We start from the raw sequence: 24,740 nt of genomic DNA, 5'->3' as shown, positions 1-24,740 counted from the left end.
GGATGATGAATTATTGATGCTCGAATCAAATTCAATTTTAATTAAATCATAAAAATAGGGTGAGGAGTTTCTCAGCTTTATCAATTGAAATCACTTTTCAGTAAAAAAAAAACATGAAGTCACCAGGCCTGATAAAGACCAAAGGATAACAGTTGATGTTTTCAGGTTGCATATAGATGTTAATTGTGGCTGCTTCAATTACATAGAGACACCCACGAAGCGTCACAAAGTGTTACCTCGATAAGGATCTTTAACAATATGCAGCATGCATACAATACACTAAGCTACAATACCAGCTAAAGCCAAAATAACAGAACATGTACGTTACAAACCCCTAAAGTATAAAAGCCGGGAATTACACTAGCCCATGTAAGCGATCATCGTTTTGATTTTTGATGCCTGTATAAGCCGTCTGTTATGGATCAGTTTGATTTAACATTCATAACATTTGCAGGATGTTCCATCATTGCTTCTGTGACGAGATAAATAACGACCCCGCATCCGATACTGGTCTTCCGCGTCGCATCGCTCCCTCTCTCTTCCTTCACGGTAGCTTCTAGAATCTCGATATTGGTTATTACTTATCGATACGCCTGTTGCAATCCACCCACATGCCATTTTGTCGCCGTCGAAACTCGACATATGTCTGTCAGAGAGGCGTGACTGTACTTGGACTCCTTTCCCCCCCTTCAAGCCCACACAAGTCAAAGCATCGTTACCAAGGGACCAGTTTGGCGAGAGTGATTTGTAGGGCATCTATTCATACAGGGGTTGACTCTGATGAGCGTGAAATTCGTTCATAATTCATCAAGGGATATGCTCAACAAAGACCTTCCATCAAAGCAAGTAGTGTCGACCTTTATACCTTTCCCGTCTGTCTGGGAAATTAAAAGCAACTAAACGTTATACCAAATAAGTTAACCATCACAGGTATACCTGATTGTGGAATGTGTAGGACTCTTCTGGGAACAAGCGTAACACGGTAGGGAAGAGTAATGAGTGCATGGGCCGTGTTGGACGCACAATGACGAGTATCGGTAATGAGTTACCAGTAATCACTGGCACGCCTTTCCATAACGTGATGACGTTATTTCTTAAGTTAGAAAGATGGCCTGACGGTATAAATTTCCCTTTTCTTTCTGTGGGAAAAATATCATTACTTTAGACAACTTCTAACAGACTGTAGTCAGTTAGTCGATTTTAAAATGTCTGTTAACGACGACTTAATGACTCGTTTTAACTACCGATTTTCTCTCTCTTTGGCGTTACCATCATTGGCAAGTCTTGTTAGATGAACAATAGTAATCATATAAGTAAATGAACCACGGAAAACTGACTCTGAAAGTCCATGGCCTAGATGTCATCTAGAGGTTACTGGTTCAAATTTCGTTCTTGCCATCAATTTCTTTGCTCTTTGCTACTCTTTTCTGATAACATTCTAACATTCTGTTAGAAATGAACTGCATCTCTGAATAGGTTTTGTTTTTATTTCTGACGACGATGATGATGATAACAACGGAACAACAAGTTTCTCTACTCAGCAACAGTCATAAAAGTATATGAGCAATTAGCACAACATGACATTCTACATCCAACATGTTTTTTTTTCTGATCTGTTATTTTAGTACAAGTTTCAGGGAATGTATCACGTCGTGCACAAAGTATATCCGAAAGACACCTTCCGTGCGCGCAACTGCTCGGTTGGAAGCACCGCCCAAATCCAATATAAGGAAATTGTTCGATTGTAAACGGGTTATTTCCACAGTCTCTAATACATTAAATTTACCCACAAAAGTGCAATAAACTGTTCCACGAAATTACCACATCCACCCCCGCCCCCAGTTCCAATCGTTTGCAACGTTTAATGTTTTATAAAAATTTAAAAAGCGCTGTCATATCAACATGTATAAATATATCAGGAAGGTTACAAAGAGTTTAAATCGGACATTTTGTAATAGACTTGGCTCATGTTTTGTAACGTATTTGGATGAGCATGACTTGGAGAAACACGATGAAAGGATACAGGTTATAGTGTCATAGGATGATGGACAGTCAACCCCCCCCCCCCCCATTCCCTCCCAAATATAACAAGCCGCTTTCCGAATTATATTAATATAGAGTCCCAAATGGTCTTTGACTTAAGTTCAGGGTATATACAGTTTTGTTGAAACAAGTGTCTATCATGTATATATCGAGCATCAGTAGTTATGTATATATGACTCAGTAAAGGATCGGTCACCACCACCCTCTGCCACGGTAAGAGGCGATGGAGCCCGTGGGGGGGGGGAGGGGTGTAGGGCACAGGCGCCAATGCCGCTCCACTTTTCATAAGTCACTGTAAGGTATAGTGTTCCACTAGTCTCAACATATGGCATCTTATGACGAACGGTTGAACGGATTTTAAGTCATTTGCGACCCTCCTCTTTTATAAGTTAACTGTTGAATTAAAACCATAAATAAAAATAACTGCTTGCACATAACAGAATATATATATTTGTCTTCAATTTTATTATCTTCTTCTCTCTTGCTTAACGTTTTTCTCTTACTTCTCTCTATAATTATGTACCCCTATATACTATAACAAAAAAAATACTGAAAAACCCAACCGGAAGAACATTGACGTTATCAATGCGCAATGACTTAATTATGGAAATATACGAATACATGCAGGCAGGCAGCAGTTCAAATATTCACACTAATTCTTCACTTGATTCGCATTCAGTAGCATTGTTTTGTGAAATAAAATAATATGACATTTACATTCGTATTTCATATTGGAAGAAGAATTTTGCTTTTGTAAGTTGATAATATATAAAATAATAATAATAAATCGACAACATTATTTTTCACTCAACAATTTAACTAGATTGTTACGCTGTCAAACCAATTTCACTTCCTGAAAGATTCACTGGTTTATAGGTAGGATACGGTACACAATGATACAAAAATGGCTAGATATGCTAAATTGGCCACTGTTCATAAGTGTAGGTGCACCGCCCCCCCCCCGCCCCTCAGGACCCGTCCCTGACATTTATTGCGACAAGCTAACAATCTAGTTTCCATTTCTCAAGATTTCTTTATATAATGATGGAAGATGGAGAATTATGCGGCAAACACCCTGAACACGACCAAATGAAATAATCACATAAGCTTGTATTAGTTACCATAGCAACCGTTTGACCTATACTATTCGATTATAAAACGCAATTCTCTTATTATTAAGTCATTGAAACTCGCCAGATCTACGATTTGAAATTTCAGGTAAAAGTTACAATGCAACTCATATTTAGCATAAAGTATTAAAAATGCCACCAAAATAAAAAGAGAAAAGAAAACAGAACTCAAGGTTGACGCGCATGCGCGCCCACTCGTTCGTTCGTTTGCTTGATGTCGTATTTTTCTTGCTATCTCACAGACGATATTTATTTTCGCTAATGTTACTTATAAGTATATAAAATATACCATTTAATATGTTTTCTTGGTTTGTTTTCTCTGCAGGAAAGATAACAGACCCGGTATACGGATTATGAGAGTGATTAAGGAACGTTAAAGGGGTAAGTCCTTCGTCAAGTAATCCTTACACTACTACTACCTTATATAACCTGTTGCACCTGAAATAGTTTGTGTCGAATTGCATAACGCAATACGTCATTCTGACCAATCTCATCCAAAACAGGAAAGGATATTTTTCTAAAAAATTTAGGTGGAGCTCTTTTATCTATTTCATATACCAGACATTATTTTGACTGTCATAATTAATTCCCATCATTCCGACGTTTCGTGGACTTATAGGTATACTACAGACTAAACGAGTGTATTTACTACCAAAATCGTGACAAATAAAGTCTTAAAGGCAAAATACGATACAGCTTTTAAGACAACGTTTGTAATGGATAGATTCTTGAGCGTTATCGTCAGTGCCATGAGTTCTGCTTCAGCGCTCCTTGCATGGTCAAAATGACAACGGTCTAACGGAAGCAAGCAACCGTGACTTTTCAATAAGTCAAGTGACAGGGTCTCTTTGAATTCCTACTACGCTGCATTCTGAGATGTGATTGGTGGGATTCATTCTATGGATTGATTTAACCAAAATCCTCAAAATGTACCCGAGATGCTAACAATACCAAGCAGTGACACGTCGTCACAATAAGTATTACTGAAAATAACGATAGTTATTAAATAATTAGGTTTCGTCTCCAGTCGTTTTCAGTAGGGCATTTCGTATATAAGACTTCTTTCGTTAGGAGAATCCCGTAAATAAGGGGTTAATCAACGGTCTAGCGTGCGTTACTCACAGGATTAATGCACGATCGGGGGATAATGCAAGCGATGCACGAGGGCGGAGCCCGAGTGCATCCAGCGATAGCATTAACACCCGGAGTGCATTAATCATGTGAGTAACGCACGCTAGACCGTTGATTAACCCCGTTCATTCATACACTACCGTTTGTGTGGGGGAAAAATCATAAAACAAAACATTTTTGGTTACATATAACCAAAGATTTATTAAAGTGATGCCCCGTAATTTTACCGTGCGTTACTCACAGGATTAACCACGGTCAGCTGACCTGAATGGACCAATAGGATTTAGGAATCTTTACTAAGTATGAATGAACGTCTGATGCTATTATTCTAAGCTAAATGAGATCAAATTAATATTTTTAAAAGAAACATGGAAGCGTATATTAACAAGATAATACTAGATAACCCTGTTATAGTACAAATTATTAATATATATATTTTTATATAAAAGTTGCCAAAAGGAAGACATGTAACCGTTACTCTCCTGTATGAATATTTACATAAATATGCATAGATTAATTTTCAAATAGGTTCCAACTTAATTTCACTTAAATAATGATCATCAGTTACACATCTTAAAATATATCTTCGATGATTTCAAACCCATGCAGATTTGAAATTCGCGACTGCGATTTTTCTCTGTTGTCACAATATGAACTGCCGTCAGATCATGGAAGTATATGGTTAGACTCAGTGAGTCTCTGTTTGAAGTTTATTCTGACCCACTTGTCACCGTTCTCGCAATTAGGCAACTTTGCGTGAATTTTCACCGAGACTCGAAGCGAACCGAGAACGCGTTTTCCCTGGAACAATTCAGCACATTTCAATGGCAATAAGGAGTGACATCTGATTAATTCATTATTTGACGGAATTTTATCATAAATCGGTCAAGAAATCTCGAACAGATTTTGAGGTTAGCGACAATTGTAGAATCTGGATTGTTGCTTTACGACACGGTTAAAATGTTAACCATTATAGAGACATGGACCTTTAAAATGGCCTTTTTTTCTTGAATTTGTTTTGATAAGTTTGATGATGCCGTTACGATACTAAAATTCAATTTAAAAATAGTAGGTCATTATATATACTTGATTTGGCACGTTTTCTGTGCGGATATTGTGAATTGAAACTCGTAAAGAGAATTTGAACAATTTTACGATTTATTTAAAATGTGTTTAGCCTGAAATAATATGCAAAATGACCGGGCGAGGACATCATATCAAGGATTAAATAAAATCCATTCATAACTCGAATTAGCTCGCAAAGTAATCTTCATTTTGGTGAAAACATATTGACGGGTGCACTCAGGACTGTGTTCAGCTACAGTCTTATTTTGACTAATGCCACTGTAGGATTAATAACAAGATGCTGACCAAACTCGAAAAGCTGTTCTTCCCCGCCCCCACCCCCACCTCCCACCCCACCTCCCACTTTTTCCTAATGTTCGCTCCGATGATCTGTCATGTTACATCTCTAATTGCTGCTTCCATATATATATATATATACGTAGAATAACACACACGCATTCCAAGTCTTGGATATTTTGGGATCGCTGTGCTGATTTCGTGGAAAATGATTTGTAAATTTGTAACCAAGAAGGACTGTAGTTGAATCTCAAGTCATTTCGAATTCAGTGACGTCACGATAGTTTCGTTATTTCTGCATCAGTGTGTTGTCCAAAGGACTGTACGACTTCGTTCTGCAAAAGAAAAAGAAAAGTGAAAATAAAGGAACAATTTGTTATTAAATATTCGATCACACTAGGTACTACATATTGATTGGAACAGAAAGACAGATATTCGACCAATTGGATCAAACTTAAAGACATTAAAGTCGATATGTTATAGTGTATCGTCTCATAGGCATGGAACAGGGGACACTGGGGGAATGAGTACACGTGAGTGCATACGAGTTGAGTCCACTGTGGAAGGGGTATATGCATATGAGATATGAGTACCGTATGGACTCACTTAAAGAAAAACAAGGAAAAAAACAAGTCCAAGTTTCACAGAAGTATCGACTCATATCTTCATCTGATGACGATATTTTATATACACAATTAATCTTGCGACACTCTATGAATATCTTACATAAGATTGGAGTAAACATTATATACTGAGCTGTAATATAGAACCTTTGGGGAATGACAACCCCGATGCAACGTGGTTTTGTATGACGGAAGAGAGAGGGGATATTTTACTTAAAATCATGACGCGGTGCAAATTCATATGTGACAGAGGTCCTTCCGAGTGATACAAATGCTTAAAATAATTAAGTAAATGACAACTTGTAATCAAAGAAGGGAAACAACAGAAGACCCAATTAATTAAATTGACAAGATCAATACTGTTCACATCGAAAGACTGTCGCCACGTCCTTAAACTTGAGAAATATGATTTAACATTATATCTTTCCATCCGATATAATCATTTCAGTTTTATATCACAGAGCTCTTCCTCCCTCGCTACACATGCTGAGATTATTAGCGAGTAAACTCAGCCAGTAAATGACAGGTCTTAACAGACAACGGAGTGCTATATAGACAACGACATGCGGAAATAAAACGCGTAGGCATCGCTACACGCCAATTAGCAACATGAAATTGAAGGCCTGTACGTAATGTAACGAATATCATACTTAAACTTGTTGCCCCGATCCCGTGACATATCAGTCAGTATATATGTAGCGATGTTGGTAAATATCATTAGGTTACTGTTAGTGTTCTCAAAACACCCTGATAATATACGTAATCCTATACAGTTGTGTGTATATGAACGTCTTCCAAGCAAGAGATAAAAGTCTGGGTTATTCGATAGTGCTCGTATTGAATAACGGTAGATTCCATGTTCTGGGCAATCGACATTAATGTGATAATTGACATGGGAATAAACACCACCGAAAGAGATTCAGTAGGTGCTATAAACCTCCAGTACAGAAGTTAAGTTTAGGGATGTATATTCCATTCATCCTCAATAACATTACCATCACAATCGTCATCATCATCAGCAGCAGCGGAATCATTATCATCGTCATAGTGGTCGTCATTGTCGTCATTGTCGTCATTGTCGTCGTCGTCGTCGTCGTCGTCGTCATCATCATCATCATCATCATCATCATCATCATCATCATCATCATCATCATCATCATCATCATCATCATCATCATCATCATCATCATCATCATCATCATCATCACCACCACCCTCATTACCAACTCTATAATCATCACAAGCGCCACCAGCACCATGGCCGTCACCATCACCCTCATTATCATCATCGTCATGATCACCATCATCACCGTCCCCTTTCCCATTACCATCGCCATCACCAACACTTTCATCACCAGCACCACCAAAAGCATGACCGTCATCAGTTCAGTTCAGTTTGCCTTAGCCCTGTTCTAAGGGCCGTAGACATTTCTCTAAAAAGTTGCCATATTCGCCTCTACATGACACTAATAATCAGCCTCATCATCAATATCGCCAGTTCACCATTACCACCACCACAATCAACACCATCATAGCACCATCACCAATATCTCTCTCTCTCTCACACTCTCACTAACACCAACATGACCAATTCACAAGCATCACCCATCTTCATCGTAAGCTCTATGAACAGGCGTATAAGGGTTGCTTTACGAGATATTTTATATCATGAACCGTATACATTGATTGGTCCACTATCATATGATGGGTACCCGAAGCGGTGCACCCATGCTGGTATGATTGACGTGGTAAGCAACGAGTGCCGTTGGAGGTACTCCAATTAGCGTAACAGGGAATACAAAAAGAAAACGTTACTTCTTATCACGGAAGTTTAAACCCAGGCAAGAGTCCTGAATCTATTAGAGTAGTTTAACGAGCAACTGGTGGTAGCAGCAATCCCTGGTTTACATATTGAACTTAAACTTGCCCTTACTATAGAGATATGAAATTGCGAAACTTTCCATTTCAAACCTGAAAAGTTTCCAAGAGCACTGTAATGCATCCATTGAATCACCGAAGCCTTGTTAGTGTATTGTAAAAGGGCTACATGGGGTCTCCTTCAAAACGGAAATAAAAGATTCAAGATGTCGCAATGGTACGGTAACCTATTTAAAGTTTGCAAGTATAAAACAAATTCCATGACATCACTCTTTAGGATGGAAAATCATTATGAATAATTGTATTTTTAAAAGTAAAGGATCTCTTATACAGACGGAAGTTTATGTTTATAAATATATGAATAATAATAATAATAATAATAAGGTTAGACAGCCCTACGTTGATAAAGCTGTCAAAAATTGACCATCAACCTTGTTTGTTTTTGTTTGGAACGTGGGATCCTTCCTCACGAGATCCGTAAACAAAACAACAAAACAATGTACGTCACATGAAATACTCGCATCTGATTGGCTTATATCGATATGAATGGATGGACTAACATAATTAGTGAAAATACATCGAAGAATGGTCGTTGGCGTTACCATAGGTACGATCATACATAAATGATATCCTTAGGAGATAAAATGACGTGCGGTGTACACATGATCCCGATCGATGATCCGATAATATAGAGTACAAGATATTTGTAATAACAGAAACATTGCGTCATATCATACACACAATGATGCGGTCATTGTAGGTAGAGGGAAAGCTAACGATTGACCCGGGTGACCTTTGATCGGAAAAGTTGATAATCACAAATCCATGGTTGTGAAGAATAACATTGTGTTTCGTCATGAATTTTGGCAAACGTCTGATTCCCAGGGCTATCTAAAGTAGCACAATCAATTGAAATGGAAAACATAGTTGGCATGACCATTTATGTTATTGTATAGATGTTTATATATATATATATATATATATATATATATATATATATATATATATATATAAAATTGAAATCGTAGTGAGTTGTAAAATCCAGAACAGTAAAGAAACTTCCAGCCTCCACCGGGATTCGAACCCGGGCCTCCCGCTTTATAAGCGGACACCCTAACCACTACAATGATTGTATGTCCATAGGTTCGAAATCGGTAAGGAAGGTCGTAATTCCACTGTAGGCGTTTGTCACCTGTATTGGTGACATATTTGCCTTACTCTAGAGATCAAACATGATGCTAACTAACTCTATATATACGTACATACACATACATACATACAGGGTTTTGTAGAAACAATAAAATAATGGAATATTTATCGTGCATCAGATTCTATCCAAGTTTCTTTATCTTCAGAGCGCGTTTATTTTGTAAGGTTTTCAAGACCCCTATCCGGGGGATAGTCCACACTATTTAGTATCATTCTGTGACGTGCATTTATTTGATGTATGACAATGACTCTGCGTAACCTAGATACATCGTGAAAGAACCAGTCATAATCAATGATGCGTCTCTTAATTCTACAACTTCCCCTGCCACCAGGAGTGCAACCAGCTCGCGTGTACGGAGACAGACAATATGACTTCAAAATATGTTTTCGTTAGCCATTGTCAAGGGTACAAAAAGATATTTCGCACGCAATTACTCAAAAAATTGATAAGACTTTACTTAATGACGCATCGTTGACCTCGAAAAAAATATTAAATTTTACGTCATCAAAAGTTAATGATATAAAACACGAATGATCTGTTAATCTCATCAGTAGAAGTTCGACATGCCTTAAGAGATTGGGGTTACGTCGTCGTTGGATCATAAAATGATTCGTCTTATCACAAAATGTTTTCAAGGTCAATAAACTTACTCAAACTAATGAGCTGTCATTCCAATCAACTTTTTTTTACATTTTTATAAAACGTTTTCGACGCAGTTACAAAGGTTACAAAGAGGAAACTCGAAAACAGAAAGTATCAAAAATTTCACATTCGTAAATTTGGAGTTTTGACCAGGGTAGTATAAGGATGACGTTTATGACTTCATGTAGTTAGTAAACAGTAGCCAATAGGAACGGTTAAATTAAGAAATCTGCATGAAGCGTGCTTTTTTTTAATGCATATGCATCATAGTGTGTTACGTTTAATGCATATGGATGATTCGGATGGTTTAATGCATATGCATCTTAGTATGATGAACTTATCATAATAAAACTCATGTCTTATAATTCTGTAGACTTCTGTTGACACGCTCCTCAGAATACTGAAGAGTCGGGCGACAATGGCACTCCAAAGATTCTGTACTAGGACTATCATTGAAAATTTCTGTTAAATTAACATACTTTCGTCCACCCTCCCTCTCCCCCTCCCCACACCCCACCCTGCATGTAACTATTCAATTCATTAAATATTTCTCCCTTTCCATACCGAGTTGAATTACAATTCTCCGTCTGTCACTCATTTATTATTTACAATACTTATGTGGTTTTGTTTTCTTGTCTGTGGTTTAGTGGTATGGCTAGAAATGTATAGCACTTTTTTATCCTAGCTCTAAAATTGTACCTAACCGCACAGTGTACCCTAGAGGTGGGGAGGGGAGAGGGGGGTTGGCTCGAAGGACCTGTGCTACACTTTCTTATAATTGTATCAAAGTATCTGTCAATTAATTATTGCATTAAATACTAAATAATCCGTCGTCCAGTAGTGAGAAGATGCAAGGTGCAATGAGCATAACTTCCAAGGTACATTATAATAGAAACTTTTGCTCCATTACTATAGTCAATTATAGGCCCTTAACTGAATTGAAAATGGAATTCCGCCTTTAAGCGGTATCGAAAATTAAATCCAAATAATTTTTTTTGGCTCACCTTTCATTGGACTTGAAGGAAGGGACTCATTGGAAATTCTTTTTCGGTTTTAGTATACCAGAAAATAATAACTATTTAAATTTGTTATCATAATGTAAATTCGATGTCATGCGTGAATAGTAACAAGGGACGTAGCAGGGGTTGACTCGTTATTTACAGACTATGCGGAGATTAGCAAGAAAAGTACAACGTTAATGAAGGTGAACCGATCTCTAGACTTATTAAATGTTATTTCAAGATAATCAGAAACATAGGAAAATACACCTTAACCTGCAGCTCTCTCACGCACAGTTGTCTACTGCGCGTGGGAAAGGAAGTAATCAAAGCAGTTAACAAAAACATACTTCATAGAGCTAATTGCAAATCCTTGACCAATAGGAAATCACTTCTCTAATGACACATTGCAAAAGAACAATGCGTATCTATACAATAAAATACATTTTCTGTAGGTCAGACTTATTCGGTAACCTCATGCTAAGAGAAAGGAGAGGATAAAATGCCGACGTAAACAGAGGGATTTCCTACTTGTTTAGGGTTAGTTCCATTGGTGGTGATCCACTCAGTACAAAAGACCTTAAACTCACAAAGCTGTTAAGGTAACATGTCTGTAAAGCTTCCTTGTTTCTGTGTAGTTAGACGATTATGATAAATTATAAAAGTTAAAACATGCTTTTGCGATTAGTCGGCAATTTGACCAGTTCTACCAAGAATTGCTTTAAATTTAAAGAATTGATCAAATTAACATATATGTCTAGATTTTTAGACGGAATCAAAATTACTGAAGCAGTAAATAATGGATTCCATTCAATTGTCAACATTTCGTAGCTCAGACATTATTTTCTTATAGTCGTAAGTGTATTAATCAGAAGCAAACATAAAAAATAACATAATTTACAAATGTTTTGACTTCTTTCATTTCAATTTTTAAAGTAAATCTGGGTTATAGGTACTCATGCTAAGGACCTTATTTTGTTATAGAATGTTACCATCGAATAGCATGAAAAATAAATAACCAAAATCGAATTGAAACACCTGCCTTTCAAGCATCTGTTCTGAATACATCACTTTGCTTCCGATCTCAGCAATCTAACTTAAAGTATACACTATAAGCTCTTAATTTGTAGCCTAAAACAGTTCACGACGCTGTAGCAGTTACCAACCCGATTCTTATATGCAAAGTAGGTTAGGCTGGTGATATCTGCTATGAAATTGTGATAGATCTGTTCATTGAGTGTCGATGTCTGTGTTGAAACCTATAAGTACGGTCACAGATTTCTTTAAAATTTTATATACATCTATTGTGACGTCAGTGCAAAAAAAACATAAGAAAGAGAAAACAATTAACCTATTGTCAGTTCATAGAGCTATTACGTAATAGCTTTGTGGTACAGTTCAGGTGTATAAATTGCGATAGTATGTAGTGACGTTACAACCGCCATTGTCTTCTTTGAAATACTCAGTTATAATTACGTGTGCTAATTGCCGTTCATCCTCACAAGTGAATTCACTGTTACTGGTTTGTCTACTCTCTGAAGTATATATTGCTCACAAGACGGGATAACAATGATATTGTGGAAATCCAACAACATCTGCTATACGATTTTCATTGTACGGAAATTTTTGTACGGAAATTCCCGTACAGATTTTTTCGTTCCAAAATGTTGTGTAAATATCTTTTCTAACTAAACAATTGGGATATGTTGCTTGGCAAAAACCGGACCTTTTTTACGGTATGTTTTTGTTTCTACCACATGTTTATCCGAATGAGTCAAAGTTTAATCCTTCCAAGTCCTGGGGTAAAGCAGATTCAGTTATGGAATGTGGGTACATCCAGTAATTACGTAGCCTATACAAACAAACCCTTTTTTCAAACCTTACGAAATCAAATAATCGCTTTATGAACATCGGAGCCCACGATAACTCCATTTATTATTATTTATTATACAACTGTTACCAAAATGTCCTTCGATACAACCCCCTCCCCGATCGAGTGTTATACGGTAACAGTAAAGACTACCATCTAGGGGTTAATAACACTACTTCGGTCCCAGCTATGCCCCTAATCATTTTATGCTTGTTCTCTCCGTGCTTGTATTCTATTTCAAGAAGTGTTATATACGGCAGTCTATACGTTCGATTGTTGTACCCATTATTAACAGCTAGTCTGTCAGAAATACTTCCTGCCATTAAGTCAGTCACTGACTTGTCCATCAAAACGACAAAGGCTGAGATACATGAACTCATAGAAAGGTGCCATACAAAGAGGAAACCTATACTTATAACATTGGCAGGTATACGATGATATACCCAACAGGGTGCTGCCAGGTCCTTATTCATGAGAAACATCTAACTGTTTATTACAGATTTTAATGCAAACCCTATCCTCATATCTCCTAATATCCTCGCAAAGAACGGAGAAACCAGAGAAAACAAAAACAATGAAAGAAAATGACAAAATAAAAACAAATTAACAAAGTAATATTTATTCAACCCAAACTTTGAAGTCAGTCTGATCGCGTTTGTCAAAATTCAGTTCAGTAACTACAGTAAACTGAGGATGACCTAGTTTAGAGAGTCAGTTGTATAGGCTACAATTTTATATATTTTAATTTTTACTTTAATTTTATTTTCACGCTGTTTCATTTTGGCAAAGAGTATACGATAATAGTTCTTCTTTGTCTTCTATTGTGTTATTTAGCAACGAAGATATACGTAAAAATAAAATGTTGTTGAAAAGTGTCTTTCTTCGATATATTTTACGATGTGTTGTAACTCTATGTCACCTTAACCCTGACAAAATGTACACGTAATTAGATAAAACCATCCATTTTAATTAAGGGATATAGGCTTATATATATACTATTTCTATAAGCAACGCGTTTTCAACTATTCAATCCAATAATAGAAACAATGGTGTCCCACAAATGAAATGTTACGTTTCATTTTGGGGGAGGGGGAGAGGGGAGGGGTTATTTGCAAAAAAAAAATGTAATTACATTGCAGAATTTCACCATTCCGAGAGCGATAAAGTGACATTAAGTAATATCTTCGTTCGAGTGACATAAATCCAGACTATATAAAAATTAATGCAAAATGCATAATTTACTTTCTACCGGATTTAGGCTGTTGTCCTTTCTCTCTCCCTCTATCTCATCTATCTCCACCCCACCCCCTATATCTCCCTCCCCCTCTATCTCCCCCCCCCCTCTATCACCCTCTCTCTCTTATGATTGTGTAATGTAATGTTTAGTGATGATGAATCATGGAAGAATTTAGAAACCAGGTGGTTCAGAAGAGATCGTTTGCTTATATATGACTGGGTTAGCCTGCAAAGTTAGGATCGTAAACCAATTCTCAGTGGAGTCAGGGTAGTAGGGACCTATTGTTCCCTGAACATTACCGTCAATGTTAATTAGACACCTGTCGTCAATTTTTCATTTAAGCCGCGATTACCATTATTCTTTTTATGTAACACTCACGTACATCAGATAGACGATATAGTACAGTAAAGTATCTATAGTGCATGCAGAAGGTTGATTTACTCAGCACATTAATGGAAGTACATACACACACATAACTACATATACACACATATATACACCCACACATGTATATATATATATATATATATATATATATATAAATATATATATATATATATAAATATATATATATATATATATATATATATATATGTATATATATATCGTTGCCATCTACATTAATGGATGCACATGTATACTGTACACTATATGGCCTTGTGCCTTTCGATCGGCTGGAATATATACTGCCACTTTAAGCTCATGGGCTTTGTATGGCCTCTCCATTTATTAATTTTATTGAATCTAATTAACACAAGGTTATAGTATTGCTTTTCGAATCTTCATTCAAAGTCAAGAGAAAATTCTGTTTGCAATAATCCTCCTACCATGCATGTGTTACCTACAGTACTTCTTCTCAGTTAATGTTGCATTTGTGTTCTCTTTATACCATATGATCATAGGGGTATCTAATTATGTATTTTACATGTTAAAGGGAAGATAAATAATACAGACATCCCTCCTCCCCTCCCTCTCAATCTCCCAACCCCCTCCCACACTGTCTGTTCTCCAACTTTCATATAGCAGGGATGGTTGAAAACTCTATTTCTTCCCAGCATGGTGAGGTCAAGTTCTGTACAGGGGGAGGGGGGTGCGAGATGAAGGGGCAAGGGTTTCCAATCATGCAAATCGGTTATTTCGGTTAAAACCGGTTTTAGGCCTCCAAACCGATAGGTCTTTACTTAAGCCAAAAGACGTGCAGTCTCACTGTAGTTTCAGGGGTCACGTTTTCCATAGGCGACTGAGAAGGGGCGGCTCTTCAAAAATATTTCAAAAACTGATTCAATTGTGATTCAATGATTAAATTATTCAAATGATTAAATTGTGTCAGCTTGTGAATAAGGTCTCTCCTCTCCCCCTCCCCCACCCCCCCTCCAAGATATTTGAATCCCTTCGACCGTGGTATTATAATACATTTGGGTCACCACCCTCTCACACCTACACATAAACCTGTACATCAAACGTCTCCTTGCAATGTCGTATCTGTAGCCTGTTCATTCCATCATTCGTGGAACCAGTGTTCTGTATATACTCTCTGTTGACATGGAATTGCCATGTGAACTCTCTGGGCAGGTTTGATCAGGGAGTTAAAACTCCCTATAGTTTGAAGGGATCAGAAACCGCCGGAGGAAAAAGACATCGACGAAAGAAATCCTAAACATCGACTAAAACAAAACCCAGAGTCAGGGTTGTGGTTGGTTCACTCCTGACAAAGGCGGTATACGCGGTGTTGACGAAGCAAGGATTAAGGAGATTTAGCCTTAATGAGTGGGCAAATCCAAGAAAGAAATTGTTCAACTGTTTTACAAAAAAACAAAAAGTCATATTTCCGGCAAGCTTTTCAGAAAGAAATATTTGAAATAAAAGTATAAAAGTAGTAAAAAAAGTCAATGTCGGCCACTTCTGTGGCGGTGAGAGATCCAATTAGACAAGTAATTTCCAATATAGATTACTTAATCTACTTTTATTCTGTTTTTTTCTTTCTCTTTTTCTTCGAGTGAAAATAGAACTAAGTTGAAAATTATACTAGTCCTCGGAGGAATGAGAGAGAAAAATTGATAGAGTGTGATGTGACTCCTTATGACCCTGATACCTAGAGTCTATACTCCTAGAATACTTCAATTCATGATAGCAACAGTTTGTAGGTTTTATATAACCAACAAGTACAGAATGGTCCACTTTGTGTATACGTTGCCTTTGAATCTCAGGTTCACAATACAACGGATGCGACAGAGATTCATTTGCTCAAAAGTGAAGGCAAAAATATTTTTCCTGTCTCCGAAATTCCTTGAAAGATTACCATTACGAGCTGAAAATTGTATCTCTAACAACATTTGGAACATGAGGGCTCTTTCTAACAGCCTATAGCATTGCATATGATAGAAATAATTGTTCCAATTGGCTTGCTTGTTAATTTTTGTTTGTTTACTTCTTTGTTTGTCGTGTGTTAATTTGTTTGTGTGAGCAATTAATTATTATTAAGTTCACTAAATACTCGGTTGGCAACTTTGGACAGTAAATGGTTATCATTTGTCATTAGAGAACTATAAAAATAAATCGTTCATTGGTGAGAGGAGTAAAGACAAAATGCCAGATTCGGATATATGAATAAATTTGACAAATGTCCATTTTTTTTTTTAAACTATAGTTCTATGCTCAAGTCAAATTATTGCAGAATTAGAAGAAAAATTATGAAATATAAAACATATTCTATATAGGCTTTAAGAACATTACTAGATATAATTATAATACCAGAAATATGTTTGATGTTTTAATTAACAATGCCACTATTTTGTTTACTGTTTTAATGGAGTATAACAAATTCATTCCCGAAATAATTTCCCCAAACCTTTGCTGTGTTTTTAGACAGTATAAAATACAAAACGATCCATTTAGTTTACATTTTTTGACAATGGTTCGTATTATATATGCTTTATACGAGAAATAATTTTGATACTTCGATTAAAGGCGATATCGCTCGTAGACTTTTTTTAGAGGGCGCTGGCATTTTCGAGGTTTCAGCGAGGTTTAATGGGACCCCGAAAACTCACGTGACCTCGGTGGCAAATTTAGATCAGTGAATAGCACAGGCAAGCGTATGCGTAACAAGCCCGTACCCATGCACACATAATGTTATAACACAGCATTTCAGATTATTGTGCTGTTTACCGCAAAGGATTTTCGTACGCGATAGTTTGTTGTTTGTGTGCCTTTTGAGTAAAGAATACTGTACGATTTTCGTACAAATACATTCGATTAGACTAGAGTATAGTGACAATCATGGAAAAGGGATCAGGGCAAGGAGAATCGGGCGAAAGAAAACGACCTTATCCTGGAACGAGCGTAGGTTCAAGTAGAGGAAAGCCATTGTTGCATGGACCTGACAAAAACAGCAGTGCAAAGGAACAACAGCGACGAAGAGATGCCACGAAGATCTATCTTCTACGTTCCTACGTAAACTGGCAAATGGAGAAAGAGCTCTACAAACATGTCCACGAATTGACTTCTGTTAGCAACGCAGATTTCGCAGAACATTTGCTTCAGGATCACACAAAAAGGTAATGATTTGCTAAGCTAGGCTAAAACTGTATAGGGTAATACTAGTACATAGTAGTACTACAGGGTATTGTCCTAGGTAACTGTCAGTATTGCGAAGTACAGAAAACTGCAAAGTTCGGACACCCCTAAGAAATACACAATTTCACCATGATAACCTACAAGCGAAAGCCAATATCACTAAAAACTAGGAAGCTACAGTTATTTCCTCTCCAAAATGACCCGTGCGCAAGTATGTACGTACATATCTGTCAATAAAATGAAGATAGTTTTTGGGGTATTTTAAGGCTTAGGTGTTCGAACTTTGCAGTGTCTATGCTATTGTATTTGTAACATACATGATTTGATGAGCCTAGGCTTTGTAACTAGGCCTATCATTCATTATTTTTCCAATGGACCTAGCGTATGCTAACCTTATCATACTTATCCTAGCACAAAATAGCAGTAAGTTGTATTACTGAGTCATCATCATCACTGTTTGTGAATGCTTGTCATGAGGATACTGTATAGGCCGTGGCTATTCTTACGACTACTAGTCGTAACAATTATTTATAAACTATTCTTACGACAAAGGCAAATTCAAGTGCAGTAAAGTAAATAAAGCAACTGCGCATGTAGTAGGGGTAACCCTAACCCTAAACATAACCCTAAACCTCAATCCTAACCCTAACCGGAAGTTATTGTTACTCCTCGTCGTAAAATTAGTACTCCTAATCATAAAAATAGCAACTGCCCATGCGTAGTCGGAAATTATTCTTACAACTAGTCGTAAGAATAGCCACTTTGTACTGTATACAGTTAAAAATTAAAATATCCTTCCTAAAGAAGACTGACAGGGACTGGGGGTCTTTAGTTTCACTCCTCATATTTATGCCATGGAAAGCTGGGCCTTCTCATCACCAAAAAGTAAACTGTTTTTTTGCCTCAACAAATTGATGGAAATATATTTTCTAACCACTAGGCCTAGGTGATCTGTTCATCCCCACCCCTCCAGGTTCTAAATTGTTATCAGCTGTCCTTGTTTGAGGAATAATTCTTGTGAATGAGCATTTGAAAGAAAAGCCTCACCTATGCCCAGTCATAATTAACTAGGCATATAACATAGGACTAAGGCCTATAGTATTAGTAATAAGTATCTGAATTTAGTGTTCATAGTAACTGTATTCCCTAATTTTGTAATATACACCAGTGAGGAAGGCCTACTGTGCTGTACAAGTACAACCACATGAACCTGCAATTTTTCCTATAAAAATAATGCATCTACTATACATAAATAATTTAGAATCACTACTAACTGATTCACATGTTTTCACACCGCTGCGTATGCAACTAGACCTTATGTTTTTCTAAGGTCAGCCACAGCCAGCATATATGCAATCAAGTTTTAATGGTTCATGTGGGCAACAGGGTGTTATACTGTTATCTACTGACTGTCTGTCCAATATTCCAGCAATCATGTGTACATTTCTGTGTTTGGGATTTTTGAAGGAACCCAACTGCTATGCAAGAAATTAGGTAAATTAGCCTCACAAATTGAGGGACCATATTAGTACATATAGCTATACCTTTATAAACCTTTATATAGCCATGCCTGGAGGTAAGAAAGTACCAGTTTTTTTTGTGTAGGCCTGATGCTCATACTTTATGATGCTGCGCTAAGTTATCATATTTTTTATATATAGTCAGTACTATGCTTGTTTTTGTTCAGCTTCTTGTGAATGATCTGATGTTTAGTGTTCAAAAATTTATAATATCTATTAAATTTGGTGGCCGAAACTATCTCTTGTGGAGAGTAATCTAGCGTTAAATTAATGGTAGTCTGAAATCAAGCTATTCATGTAAACAGGAATTTTTCACAATGGTGTCATGGAGTAAGCTAGCATCTCAATTCTCACTCATGAAACCAACTGCTCACATAAACAGGAAGTTTACACAGTAGGTAAATAATGAGTGTACATCAAACTTTGATCAAAAGACTGGACATCTTTTAGCGATATGAAACCAATCAGTTCACTAAGACAGGAAGTTTACATAGTAAATTTTACATTGACATGTTAGCTCAAGTTGTTGGGCAAGCAGTTGGGCAACACAAAATTATCCTTACAATTCTTGAAAGGTACCGCGGTTTATGGATATGTTGAAGAAGAGTATGAAAGAATATCTCATCCTTATCTGGGTTTAAATCAATGTGGGTTAACAATATGTTATTATTGAAATCTGCCTAAGTGTTTGTTTGTTACTTTTCTCTTTCATATTTTTTCTTGGGTAGGTATGATAAAAACATGTATGTTTGTAATGATTTGGTCATTACCAGATTCATTACGCATACAATTAAGCTTGGGGTGTACAGTAAAATTACTATTTCAGTTATATGATTTACAGACAATTTTTTTTGTTTCATTGTATAGGTTTCAAATGCATCTTTTCCGGAAAGATGCTGAAAGTCAAACAGAGGCATTCTCAGCGGCTGTCACCACAGAAAGATCAGTTGACACTCAGGAAGGAGAAGGTAAATTTATATGTTTATCCTTGCATGAATTACAGACTGGAAGAGCAGTGCTAATCTTATCTGATCTGGTGTGATCAGAAAAATAATACAATTTCATTCTCATTAAATTCCAAAAGAAAAGAAAAAGATGGTAGCATATTGCTCATCCACTAAAAAGCATACATGTGTATGAGAATTTATAAAAGTAAGTGGGCCTGATATTATCAGGATCTTCTTTAGAGGCAAACTGACTAGTAACAGTAAATTAAAGAGACACAATAGAGCCTGGAGCAGAGAGGACATGGTGAACACAAAGAAAGAAGTTAATGGTGTATTGAACAAAAGGAGTCAGTGAAAGCAGAGGTATTTAGATAAACTGTGGAGTACAAAGCGAGGATTAAGTAAGGAGAGAGGGCAAATAAACTATAGCAGAATACAGAGATGGAGCAGGATAAAGTTAGTCATGTCCTTCCTGTATATTGAGCCCATTCAGTTGAATGGTGCTAGGGCACTCCGTCCACTCTCTCTATCTCTGCTGTGGTGTACTGTGTCTGAGATGGTTAGTCTACGAAGTTAGTTACCTGTTGGGACATGTCTTTAATGGTATGATTGGGGAGCTGAAAGTGTTCCCCTACTGGAGTCTCCATTTTCATGGTATTGACTTGTGACTAGAACTGCTTCTTGAGGGTGGTCTTGGTTTCACCAACATACTTGTAACTTCAATGTCCTCTAAACTCAATGACACCATTTAAATTGAAATATCAGTTTCCAGTGCTGCATAAGTGTGATAAGTTCTAAACAAAAGGTACTGTATATTTTTAGTCACAGCCATAGAAGCTATAGCAGGATACTTGCAATCTAGTAACTATTGTTTTATGTAATCTCTACAGATACTCCTGATCCAGTTACTTCAACACCTCTCAAGAAGCCATCTGCCAATGTTCTGTCCAATGTCACCAGTAGGATTAGATATGGAGCAGCATGGGAGAGAAACCTCAGACTATACGAATACACATTGCCACATTTACATGATCCTGAACAAAAGAGATCATACATATGGCAGGGGCAAGCACTTTTCCCAGACTTGTGTTGACAGGTTGTGTGACATTCACAAACGTTGGATTAGCAGCTAATGATACATCTGCATCACCAGATTGAGATAAATTGCTTTCGTCCATTTTGTTCGATAGTAGCTATGACTGTAAATCAGGAGCTTGGCCACCCTCTAAGTCAAGGTGGGCAAGGTTGGGGAAATTCAATCAAGGAGTAACAATCAGAGAATGGCCAGCTTTATATTATTGTATATAGGCCTACACGCACAGCGTGTATAAATAGCTGTATCGGTTTATTTATACTGGTGTTCATTTCCGTTGCCAGGAGGGGATATGATTTGAACGTGGGGGAGGGTGTGGGTGGGGGGTGGGGAGGGGGTCCCATTTGAAGTGTCCAAACGATGCTAATCTTTACATCTATCTTCTTGAATCACATGTACCCCTATCGACACGATCAATCAGTCCTGTCTCTCACCTCCTCTCATGCACTGGTGTATTTATTTCCTGGCAAGATAACAGTTAGGCATAGTAAGGGTCAGAGGTCATCACAACTTAAAGAGTTGTGCGAGTCCCTGTGGTCTCTTACATCCTGGTAGCAGTAGAGAGAAGAAGCCTAATAGATCAGAAACCATAACCATCTTCTGTTGTGTCTTATTTTCCAGCATCCTTGAAACATTATATCTTTCCCCTTTGATTTGTTGATGTCATAAAGCTGTATTTATGTTGTGCATTATTTAATTCCAGTATTTAGATTGTATATTCTTCTTGTGTATTTGACAGTATCCCAGTGATCTCCATTTTTCTGCTCTTGGTTTTTTTTTCTCTGTACTTTCATATCATATCTATCTCTACCCATAGCCTCCATCTCCACATTTTCTTTACTTTCTTCCTCCATCCCTTCATCTGTCTTTCACTCTTTCTTTTTTGACCTCTTTCCTCCCCTCTGTTTACCCTGTATGTTTTAGTTTGCCAACTCCCCCCCCCCCCCCGCATCTCACCCCAAAAAAGTTCACAAGGTTGACAAGTCTCCCCGTGCTAGTCCCAAGCTATACACCCTTGTTGTGGTGACCATTCAATATACTTGCGGATCAAATGGAAAGCCCCACCCCCACCCCTTATTCCCAGTGTAATGAATCGGCAAATGGAAGATTATTCGGAGTTGTTCCTGATGGTTCAATGATCTTATAGTCAGACATAGGCCTATATGGTTCTCTTTGTCCTTCATTGCCGTCGAAGTTTGAAATGAATTAATCATGCTAGGAACTTCCGGGCAATGTTTAATTTTCTGTGGCAAGAAAAAAAGCTTCCCCCAGTCTCTCCTGGTTGACTATATAGAGCCTGTACGCCTATATGGTTACACAATAGTATAGATAGTATGATCCATGCAGACAGCTAGTATATATTTTTTTTAATTCAATCCAATTTCAGTTAAAGTTTCGAGTTGTAATTCGAGTCAGTCGAGATGAGGTGCCCCATGGTGGAGCTGGGTAACCCACCCCAACCCCGTTGCCGACTTTTTGGCATTTCGTTGGGAGCTGTTCGGAACAAGAAGCAGGAGAGTCAATTCTGGGAGTACAGTACGCTGGAAAGCAATACACTGACGTGATTTAGGAAAAAAAGTTTTTTGCTTTGACGGCCGATGCTCAGCGAGACACTTTTCAATGGAAATAACTATTAGTTTATTGTTCATGTACTTATTCCCTTTTTGCCAATCCTTTCTAAAGAGGGTGGAGCCGCCCCTTATGGCAACGTATTTTCCTTCCCTTTTCCGTTCAAGTTTCGTTATTTTTTAATTCGGGTCAAGGGGTGCAAGGACAGGGTTTACGTGCACCGGTTAGGAGGACGGGGTGCAGCTAGGGCAAGTGCTCTGTGATCGCCTAAAGGGCCCGTTGCCAGGAGTCCAAAAATAATTAAATATACATTTTTATCTATATATGGTATATGACATAAAATGTTTTGTCTTACCCTCCTGATATATAACTAAAATTTATATATAAAATACAATGTAAGCTGTGACTCTGTTTATGTATAATTAATACCTATATTGGCTGAAATACCAATTATTCACACATGACGGACTTGACTTTACGTTTGATACCCAATTTTGTAATCACTTCAGTCATATTTTTCACTCATTCGCGTTTGTCTTTTTGTGACACCAGTCAGCGTAAATCAGACATAAAGTTCATAACTATAGTTTTTTGAGCTGTTTCTTGACGTCGACTGCTCACCATGTAGGCCTAAAAGAGTAAAAGCAGGGAGCTGCTAGAGCCTAGAGTAGCAGCGCCCTGGTCGAACTATTACGCCTGATGCAAAGCTCGACCGTAACCTATACTGTACAGCCCATTAGTTGTGAAAAGTTCTGAACGTAAAACAAAGCACAGAGTTTTGTATCACACAACACACACGAAAACGCGGCGTAATACCGCATACTACTGACCAGGGAGTTGTTCCATAACAACTCCCTGTACTGCCACAGACAAGAAACTATGCAGGAATTTCGCCAAGGCCACCGTTCAAGTAACCGAACCCGTTTATTGCTTACTAGCCGTAAATACTGGATTGCTGAGAAATTACGAGACAACAGCGACGAACCGGTAGAGGGTAGTATTGATATTATTTTTGAATCGGGTGGTGTGAAGGACAGAATTTACGAGGAAATTACGAGCGATCCCACCTTTAAGAAAGCAAACTATTTTCTATATTTCTTAACTTTTTTTTTTTCATTCATCGAATAGTGATTTCTAATAAAGACGAATTCTGACGGAAGTAATAGCCCCAAAAACTCTGTTCTCTTTTTAGACATTTTTAACCTATAATTTCCTCGAGGTCACTAAAAAGGGGACTTTTATAGAACTTTAGAAGTACCTGTCTTGGAGAAAGTGACTTGAGGCAAGTTTACGATGACTAATAGGCAATATAAGCCACAATTTGAAAGTGTGCGTGATATGTCCAGATTTTGATCACAATTTAATTATCTTTGATGCTATATATGCATCAACTTATCGCTATAGGTTAAACTAAAAACAATAATAAGAAGAAAAAAATGATGAACTCATTAGGTTAATATCATCACCGATGATCTTGATATGTCTATTTTTGTAGAAATTGTTATCTGAGAAGGTATATTAGACATAACCATATATATTGTAAACATAACGTATGAGGTATTGTGTGTAAAAAAAAACATGTTGTAAGCTATCAGCTGAACAGCTGAATGATGTGTTCAACTTACCCTGGAAAATGTCTTAAATTTGATAAAATAGTGATTAAGGATACTATACGAAAAGTCATAAAAGAATTGATTGTACCATCTGAAGTTTCGTGGATAAAATCATTTTTTCACCTTCGATGCTCGTGCACTCGAAGTTAGCAGGTGCATGGAAGGATATCGGCCAAATACAAGTTTAGAAACAAAACTTTTTTTTTTGTGGAAAACTTTCTGAAAAAAATATTAACCTAAGGTCCCACCCCTCCTCCACCTCTCTCTCTCTCTCTCTCTCGCTTTCTATCTCTGGCCA

The 24,740-nt window shown here is 37.3% G+C and overlaps 2 protein-coding genes across 2 annotated transcripts in view; both read left to right on the top strand.

Moving 5' to 3' along the window:
• LOC139958518 (heparan sulfate 2-O-sulfotransferase hst-2-like) overlaps window positions 1–4,382 on the top strand; it is a 45,863-nt gene extending 41,481 nt beyond the window's left edge. Inside the window, exon 10 of the mRNA XM_071955626.1 lies at window positions 3,499–4,382. The gene's annotated coding sequence lies outside the window, so the exon portion shown is untranslated. The remainder of the gene's footprint in view (window positions 1–3,498) is intronic.
• A 12,703-nt stretch (window positions 4,383–17,085) lies between these two features.
• LOC139958869 (uncharacterized) lies at window positions 17,086–21,853 on the top strand. The gene is made up of 3 exons (XM_071956270.1): window positions 17,086–17,681; window positions 20,088–20,188; window positions 21,058–21,853. The coding sequence occupies exons 1-3, from the start codon at window positions 17,404–17,406 to the stop codon at window positions 21,258–21,260; spliced, it is 582 nt and encodes a 193-aa protein (XP_071812371.1). The 5' UTR covers window positions 17,086–17,403; the 3' UTR covers window positions 21,261–21,853.
• The last annotated feature ends 2,887 nt before the right edge of the window (window positions 21,854–24,740 follow it).

The sequence above is a fragment of the Apostichopus japonicus genome, chromosome 18, assembly GCF_037975245.1.
Source record: "Apostichopus japonicus isolate 1M-3 chromosome 18, ASM3797524v1, whole genome shotgun sequence".
In the NCBI taxonomy this organism is placed as follows: Eukaryota; Metazoa; Echinodermata; class Holothuroidea; order Aspidochirotida; family Stichopodidae; genus Apostichopus; species Apostichopus japonicus.
The sequence above is the reverse complement of the archived record's forward strand: the minus strand, read 5'-3'. Positions and strand labels throughout refer to the sequence as shown.